Raw genomic sequence first — 9275 nt, 5'->3', positions numbered from 1 at the left:
AGTGATACCCTTTATGTTTTAATGACTTGGGTATAAAAGTAAAATTGTTCTAATTAGATTTTTCATGCCACTAAGCTGAGAGGCTTCTTCAGTACATATGTTTGGAAAAGCATACAGGTAGATGGGATTCCTTTGAGGGCTGGAGTCACATGGAGTCAATCAAAGTGCTGGTACTTGAGCAGTAGCCAGAATTTCTGCTGTGCACTAGTTCATCAACTGGGAGCACCAAGGGAAACTACTGTGGGTATCAGTTGTTTGCAAAAAGACTCTACACAAGATGATGCACCTGTAGATAGGCAAGTGCCCTAAGCTGTGTCCAGCGATGTATTTCTACTAGGAAACAGTGAAGTAGAAATACCACTGTTTAAGTTTGGAATACTTTTTGCAGAACTGGTTACCAGTATATCTAAAACATTAATTCAAAGGTTAATTTCTAAAAGGCGAAGAATATTCAGAGGGGATATTTTCCTTGCAAGCACAGGAAAAAATCCCTGGGAGTCAGGGATCACTCTTGTAGCTTAGTGTACCTCTGCAACAGTCTTTTAAAATGTGTAACAGGGAGAAGTCTCAGAAATATTTTTAAAGGGGAACTTGGCTAATTTATTAGAAAAATTATACAATTTGCTTGCAAGTCTTAGCTGGAAACCAGAATCTGTAACCCAGGAAGTAATTTCCAGCTCTCTACTTCTTGTACTTGTGCAATAAATATAATTTTCCCAAGCCTTTGTAAAGCTGGCGCTTCTAAGTTCATCCCCAGTGACATCTGCTGTGTGGAAGCCAGTGGCAAAAAGGGCAAGACTGGAAGAATTCAGTACCACGTGTTTGTGCTCTTAGATCTTGTGACTAGATGAGATGCTTTCCCTCCAAGAGGGAAAAATTGTCACCAAAAGCATCACATGATTGAGCCAGAATTAAAATGCAACCAAGAAGTCAAGAGCTGATAGCAGAATGTATGGATTTGCACTGCATGACTACGGGTCCAGACATGGGCATCAGGCACGTAAGCAGTTTCAGTCATGAACTGGAGGGTAGACCCTGGGCCTCTATTCGCTACAGGAATCGCTGCTAATACACAGGGCCTGAGAGAAACTAACTCCTACCCAGACAACCCACTCTTCAGCCCTCACAGAGAAGGACCGCAGATCTGATCAAGTAATGCGCACCAAACCCAGCTGCGATACAGTGCAGACCTTGGACAATTACGTTCTGCCAGTCTTACCAGCTGGAGCTCTATTCTGGACTGGGGGCAGCTGCAAGGAGGACGTGCCGTGCTGTAGAGAGGAAAGACACAGAAGGGCTGCTCTGGGGGCAACATACCCCATTCCTTGGACAAGCAACGTGGAGGCAGCGTCATTACTGTGAAAACACTGCAAGAAGGTGGTCGCAGCAGTGGGACAGGATTGCTGCTGCTGCTTCCTCCATTCCATAGCCTCTGCTGCAGCCATGGAGCAGCTGATCAAGCTTTTGTCCCCCACGCTAGCCCTTGCTACTCTGTCCTCCTGGCAGTCTTGCGTGGAACCCAGGCTAAAAATCTGGACAGTTTAGTAGCCATGGTCTCTTCTGTGCCAATCAGTGTCTCACTTCTTTGTAAGATGCTGTGACTTACCATTTAGGAGCCACTGGTCTGATGTGTGGGCACATGGGCTTCTCAACATTTATTTTGATTGCAAAGCTGCCATGCCATTCACCAGCAAATGTCTGTGGCTCTGGATCTCCTTTCAGAGCAAACCTTAAACTGTGCAGGCAGACTCTTCCCTGTTTAGCAGAACAGGGTCTCAAAGGAGCAGTGCAACAAGCTGAGGTGATGGGGTGCAAGAAGTGGTGGGTTTCTAATTCATGACCTTCTATATGAGATCTGCTTACACGTTTTTAAAGCGAAAAGAAAATTTAAGTGCTTTGGCAGTGCATCTGTATGATGCTGGGAAATGAGACCGCTGGCCACACCCAGAGGCCCTGGGGATCCACAGAAGCCAGAGACCTGCACATTCAAACCCAACACCCCTGCAGAAGGCAGTGGTCCATCTGGTGCACTGCTCCTGCCGGCCGTTCATTTTGGGGACCATTGCGCTCTGCCAGCACTGCCTCCCGGTGCTGAGGCCTCTCCGGAGTGGCACCATTTCTCACGAGAAGTGGAAGCCCAGCAGCAGGACCAGCCCTGCTCTGAGCCCAGGCATCACTGATGGGTCACAGCGTGCAGGGCAGCTGGGAGGGATTGTGATGATCAGCTTGTGGCACCAGAGCCTTTCAAGCAGTTGTCCTCAAGTGTGCCTTGACATGGAGCGTCCGTTTGCCCTCTGCTCCTGAGTGTGCTGGGTCCCCTGCTCAGATGGGAGGTGATACAGCAAGTTACAGTGTAAGAAATAACACAGTGGGCTATAAACTGTAAAACAGCTCTTCTGCGACTGGAGTTCAGTACAGCTGCTTGACTGTCATATAATAAGTATTGAATAAACTTTTCCTCACTGACCCCATGTAGCTAATGTGGTACAGTTGTAGCCAAATGCTGCAATGGGGAGTGTCGGGGGTGGGGGGAGCAGGGGCCGATCTAGAGGGGCTCCTGCTAGGGCTTAAGAAGAAAAATGACGAGTGTGGTCTCAGCTGTGTTCAGGTGCAACAGAGCATCACTGATGGAGTGCTGAGACTGCACAGGGACAGCAAAGCTGTGTCCCCGGACAGGATGAGTGAGAGTCCAACAGCAGCGATAACTTTGCCTTTTAACACAGCCCCTCTGTTTTACAGGACACGCCACACTACAGACAGTAACACACTGCCAGTCAAGTCTGGAAAAATTCTGCTAGAGGTGAAGGATTAACATCACAGAGAGTCAGGAAGGGCAAGACCTCAGGGTGAGAGCATGTTCACCTGGAGCTCCTTGGCTCTCTTGCTGCATTTCCTGGTTGTTGTGATGCTAATGGTGTAACTTCCACCCCAAATGAATGCAGGTTTTCTACATTCAGCACCAGAGGTCTTTTTAAGGAAAATGGGAGGGATTTTCATGAAAGAGACACTGAGGTTACAAGATGGTGACAAAGCTGAAGGTAGGCACATTTTTATCTTAACATTCACAAAATTTGTACTGTTCTCATGTGAATCATTCCATAAAGTTATTCCTGGCCTACAAAATGCTGACTGTGAGCTGCTGGAGTGCTGTAGCCACTGCTTTCACCATAAGCAATCCTACTGTAACCTGTCTGTCTCTATTTGTCTCTTGTCTTAATCCACAGCTGGATCACAAGTGACTTGCAGGAGCAATACTAGCTTAAATAGATCCTGTCCAAACCCCTGGCCCTGGCTGCTCTCTCTGTCAATGCCACTGCTGTGTGGATACAAGCACGCACATCTGCAGTGTAAATCAGACCAGTGATGACTCCAGGTTAAAAATAATCCCTGTCAGGTGCAAGTTTTCTGCTGTTCTTTTTTAAATCTGACATTAGTATCCTGATCCAGCTCGCAGAGCAGTTGTGTAGGCAAGATGTGTAAGAGCAAGGGAGGACGGTGGAGGGATGGGAACAAGCAGCCAGAAACTGGACATGCTGCATCACCTCCAAAGCCCATTTTATCCAAGCAGATACACACGTAAAGGCGTGCTTCCCAGCAGTGTGAGCGGCTGCAGTCGCACATCCCAGGTGGTGGTCCTGCCTGCCAGCAGTGTTGTTGCCAGCAGACCTTGCAGGCAGCAAACTGCTGAGAAAGGGTGTTCTTCCAGGGGGTCTGGGAGCTTTCAGCTGTCTGAGCTCCCCAAACCAGCCTGTCGGAGTCCCCAGGCACAGCACAAGGAAGGGTCATGGGAGAAAGGGCAGCAGCATCCTTCACCTGGGCAAACCAAACCCAGGCTGCCCCAGAATTGCATGCTAAGATCATAAATTGGAGCAGACACTTTATTTTGTCAGCTCTTCTTTATAGTATCTAGCACTGCATGTGGTGATTCATTGGTGGGTGTCACATCATTACGTTAACATACAAATATGAAACAATTATATTAAGCAATTATTATTGTTACCAAGCATAAGGGTCGATTATAATTCCCAGTTAGGAAGTTACAGGCTTTATCAGCACAGCTGATGACTACCTTGAACCATTCAGAACATTTTAAGGCTCTGGTCTGGGCTGGCCCTCAGTCACGCTGACTCCCAGCACCTGTGCAGAGCTCCTGGGATGATCCTGCTTCCACACTGGGACCAGCACAGTGAGAGCTGGTCTGCAGGTAAGGAGTCAGCAATGGTGCTATGAGGCAAATGAGGAATTTTTCTACTATGTTGTGGTTTTAATTTTTCCTATTCTGAAACTACCTCAGAAATTTTCTTTGGGGCTTTTAGAGTTATAATTAAGAAACTTTTGGGTAGAGACCAAGTCTGGGGAAATGTATACCAAAAATGGCTACCTGGGAAAGCTTTGATCCAACAGGAGGGAGGGTTTGACACTATATATTGAAATCTGCGTTCCAAAACAGAGTTAAGAATATTAAAGCAAATTTTTTTTTTTTTTACAATTGTATTTGGTTTTGGCATTCAGAGATACAAGAATAACTGGTTCCCATATAAGTAAAACAGAGACAGGGAAGAGTTTAAGGAGATAGTGAGGACGGGTGCTCAAAATCCTCACAGCCGCATGCTCTCACTAATGCTCAAAGCACAGCAGGGCCTTTCACAGCAGGTACATATATTACTGCTCCAGATCAAATGGAGCTAAGTGAGTCAGCTTTTATCATAGCCTCTGGCCTAAATCCTTTTATAGGGCTAGTGATGCCTTCGGACTTCTGTCCGCTCTCAGGGGGCCTTGGGTCTGGTCTGCAGGACTTGGCTCCTTTTTTTGCAGTGTGGCTGGATCGCAGCCCCCTTCCACAGACAGCCCCCACGGTGTGGGGCGGCTGCTGGGAGAACAAGAGTGTTCCAGTGACCCGAATGTTTCTAGAGGAATAGCAGAAGGATAATCAAGAGCCTCTGACAGAGCTTGCAGTTTCAGTGTTAAATAACACCCGCTCATGGCAGTTGAGGAGGGGGCAGGACTCATTCCAGAACTATTAATATAGCCCCTATTTATACTCCTAGGTTCCTGCAAACAGCGCAGCAGAGAGCTACAGCTGCAGAGCTAAAATGGAATAAATGTCAACCTCCAGGGAGAAAGTGATCCTTTCCACCATCATGTGGGGAAGGAGACAGTGAAAGGAAAGAACACGGGGCAGGTTTCAGACCTGAGAAAGCGGAGCGAACTGATCGCAGCACCCTGAGATTGCAGCCAGTGGGCAGAGCCAGCTAGTAACCTCCCTGCAGCCGGCAAGTCTGCGCTGATGAGAGGCTGCCAGAAACGCACACTCAGCGTCACACGCAGCACCTACCGATACTGGTAGAGACAAGTCAGGGATTCGAGCTGCCGCTCTACCGATCCAGTACCAGGTGTGACTCAGGACAAAGGAGCAGAACCCTGAAAGGACATTTGGGGGGGGCTTTAAGTGCATTGTTTGCTGGACTGGAAAGATGATGGAAAGCACGGGAGGACCGTATCTGAACACGGCTGCTGTGACATCCCCTGTGGGAATAGCTCGTTTGCTGCAGATGACGTTTGGATGCACCACGTTCAGCCTGGTAGCCCACCAGGGGGGATTCAGCGCGGCCTACGGCACTTTCTGCATGTTTGTCTGGACTTTCTGTTTCGCCATCACCGTCTTCATCATCACCTGCGAATTCACACATCTGCACAGCTGCCTGACCATTTCCTGGGGAAACTTCACAGCTGCTTTTGCCATGCTCGCCACGCTCATGTCCGTCACGGCCGCAGTGATCTACCCGCTCTACTTTGTCCAGCTCGGCTGTTACCCCATCGGCTGTGAGGTGAGAGACTTTCGCATTGCAGCCAGCGTCTTCGCGGGCCTCCTGTTTGTCGTGTATGCCGCTGAGGTGTTCCTAACCAGGGCAAAGCCGGGACAAGTCACCAGCTACATGGCCACCGTCTCTGGGCTCCTGAAGATCGTACAGGCCTTCGTGGCCTGCATCATCTTTGGGGCGCTGGTGAACGACAGCCAGTATAGCAAATACGTGGCGACGCAGTGGTGCGTGGCTGTCTACAGCTTTTGCTTTGTGGTGACAGTGGTGGTAGTGGCCTTCAGCGTCACAGGTAAGACTGCCTTGCTGTGGTTCCCCTTTGAGCGCTCTGTGGTCATCTACACTTTCGGGGCTGTGCTGCTGTACATGAGTGCAGCGGTCATCTGGCCAGTGTTCTGCTTCGACAGCAAGTATGGCTCCCCGCGGCGCCCTGGCCTCTGTGCCAAGGGCAAGTGCCCCTGGGACAGCCAGCTAGTCATTGCCATCTTCACCTACGTGAACCTGCTGCTCTACGTCGTGGATCTGGCGTACTCTCAGCGCATCCGCTTTGTCTCGCACCTCTGAAATGCAGGGCTGCCGCTGCAAAGCTGTCCCAGCAGCGTAAGCAACAGCAGTCGGGGATGCGGCAGGAGACGGGATGCGGGGAAAGGAGGTGCTGATCAGGCAGGTGCACAAGAACCATCAACCAAACTTCAGGGTCAAGACTGACTGGACCAGCAAATTAATGACCTGCAGTGGGTGGGCTGCAGCTGACGCTGGGAAAAGCCCACCTCCTCCATCATTCAACATCTGCTTCAGCCGCCTGGTGCCAGAGTGAAGAAACGATGCAGCTCAAAAGTTCGGAAAACGGCCTTTCATCTCCAGGCGGCAGAAACGCTCGCTGCTGCAACAGCGGGTCTGCAGGCTACTGGATTACTGAGCCAAATATTAGGAAAGACACCAAGGATTTTGAAACTGTTACCAACGCCTAACCTTAATCAAGTGACTACCCAGGAAGTGGGAAAGTTAAAAGCTACATCAAGGAACACCAGTTCTGGAGATGAAAAACAATCCCTCAGAGTTTGGGTTAGTTTGGGCTGTGTGGTGAGACATGAAATGCAAGTGTGGGAAATTCCAGTCAGGATGTTTCTGAGAACAACATCATAGCTATAATAGTATTTTGAAAACTACCAGTCCTTTCCCTTCCTCTCCTCTCCTCTCCTTCGCTGTGTAGCACAGAAAAAGAATATCCTCAAGCATGCAACTTGGGGGGGGGGGGGAAGCATGGGACATTCCTATTTAGCAAAAACTAAGTCATTATAGAAATGCAAATTTGCAAAATCGGGGCTCTACTGCCAAGAAACAGGGTGCAGAACAGAGCCGAACTGCAAAATAACCATGTGTAACCTGACATCCTCGCTCGACCAGGACCAGAAGGTACCTTGGCACATGCTTTGTCTCAGTTCATATGCCACTGTTTTACACTCATGTCAAGAATTTTTTTTCCGGAAGCTTAAAGATAAATTCGGGGGGGAGGGAGGAAGGGGATGCAGAGATGAATTGATTTCACGGTGCTGCATAAAAGACCAAACCTGGGGGGGGCGGGGACGACACACACGGATGGGACATGCCAAAACTTGCATACAACGGTAACAAATTGGGAGCACTGCCTCAGACCAGATCAGGCGCTAGGATTCCCGAGCTCTTTGTGTCACCAACGAGCTGCATTTCTCTGACCCACCCCTGAAATAACACCCACTTTGAAGTCCCACACTGCATAGCTCAGATTTCAAGTTTAATAGGAAGAAATGTCCTTTATTTCTGATCCAGTGAGAAGCCAAAGCAGTCTGAGTACTTGTGCAGAAAGCATGCAGACTAGATAGGTTTGATTGAAATCTAAAGTAGCTGACTGTCAAGAGCAAGATTTATTTTTTAACCAAATTAAAATAAAGCTGAATGGCAGACTTACATACTACATCTCCAGAGATCTGTATAGTTTCATCTTGGTCTCCACACAGCTTTTATTTCACCAGACATAGCCCTTCTGCTTTCTGCCAGAAAGCGCAGCTCAATTTATTTTGATGTATGAAGCCTGAACGCAGACCCAAAAAAGTATATACCCAAGAGGGCTGGGACCTCTGAATGACATTCTTTGTAGCAGAGTCACTCAGGAAAAAGGAAGGAAACTTACTTTTCATCAGTGCTTTGTATGGGGTTTGAAAAGCAAAGGAAAAAATTGTTGGTACAGATTATGTTGGATAATTCTGCTACCAAGTCAGAACCTGCCTTTAAGCAGTGGGAATTACTAGCCTGTGAAACAGGTCAAGAATCAGTATCCGGCATAAAGGGAATGTACTGAACAGCCTTCCAAGGAGTTTTCCTCTTCCACAAGTCCCCATTAAGGGCAGGAAGTCTGGAAGATAATGGGCCAACAAGAGGCTGGCCAGCTTGTTCTAGGGCATAGACCCAAGACTATCTACTATAGATACAAAACGGGATATTAGAGCACTTTATTTCTTGCCACTCAAACAACTTAAGGGCTTGTACAAATAAGAAATGCTAATTTGGAAAAAGAAATCCGTTTGTATTGGAGGAGGCAGTGTACAGAGAGCCACTGCACACAAAAGGAACCTTAAGCATTTATGATGCATTCTTTATAAACCCATCAACCTGGACAAATTAAGCTGTCACACTTGAAAATTACTTATTTTTTGTTATTACAGAGCACTAAAAATCAAATAGGTGACTGTGAACCATCATGGCTTCTGTTATAAAACTAAAACCTGTAAAACCCAGGAATACTGCTGTGCAAAAGCACCTTCCTGCAGACCCTGGCGTGGCTCTGAGGGGGCTGGTGGAGGCCAGGGAGTGGGATGTCAGTGGCAGGTGCCCCACAGGCAGGGGCTGCTTGTCCCCAGAGATGGCACTGCAAGTCTTTCGGGTAGTGAACTCTGCTGGAAAGCTCCTCAGCTGGTTAACACTTTCTTCAGATGGGCATTTGCTTCCTTTTTGCTGTGAAGATTTTGCACCAGGTAGGAGCAACTAGCAGGTATATGATAAAATCTGCTAATTGCATAAGTTGATGCAACTTACACAGTACCAGGGACATAAAGGCCCAAGAGAAATAGGTAACTGGGAAACAATGGGGGTAAAATCTAGTGCCTTCACAATGAGGAGGAAATAGAATTTAACATGGAAATCATGATACCACTGACTGGAGGAGTGGAAAGACAATTCATTGCCAAGAACAGTGTGTTCAGATTTAGCTTTCTCATCTGCCAGCCAAAGACTGAGCAAAAAATGTTAGCATGGTCAAAATGGCAAAAAAAGATTGTGTGGACAACAATCCACTCTTTTAGGAGAAAAAAAAAAAAAAATCAAAACCTCATGCTTCAGTGGTTAAACACTCACTAACCATTGGAAACTATGAGATTACCCAATCTAGGACAGAGAACATCTGATATCTGCTTAACACGA

The 9275-nt window shown here is 47.6% G+C and overlaps 1 protein-coding gene across 1 annotated transcript; it reads left to right on the top strand.

The window, feature by feature from the left end:
• The first annotated feature begins 5039 nt into the window (after window positions 1-5039).
• Window positions 5040-7773, top strand: MYADML2 (myeloid associated differentiation marker like 2). Its single transcript, XM_069799559.1, has one exon. It carries the CDS (start codon window positions 5475-5477, stop codon window positions 6381-6383), a length of 909 nt encoding a protein of 302 aa, XP_069655660.1. The 5' UTR covers window positions 5040-5474; the 3' UTR covers window positions 6384-7773.
• Window positions 7774-9275: the final 1502 nt, after the last annotated feature.

Source organism: Haliaeetus albicilla, chromosome 12 (genome assembly GCF_947461875.1).
Source record: "Haliaeetus albicilla chromosome 12, bHalAlb1.1, whole genome shotgun sequence".
NCBI classification, from domain to species: domain Eukaryota; kingdom Metazoa; phylum Chordata; class Aves; order Accipitriformes; family Accipitridae; genus Haliaeetus; species Haliaeetus albicilla.
Note: the sequence above shows the minus strand (reverse complement) of the source record. Positions and strands in the feature narration are given on the sequence as shown.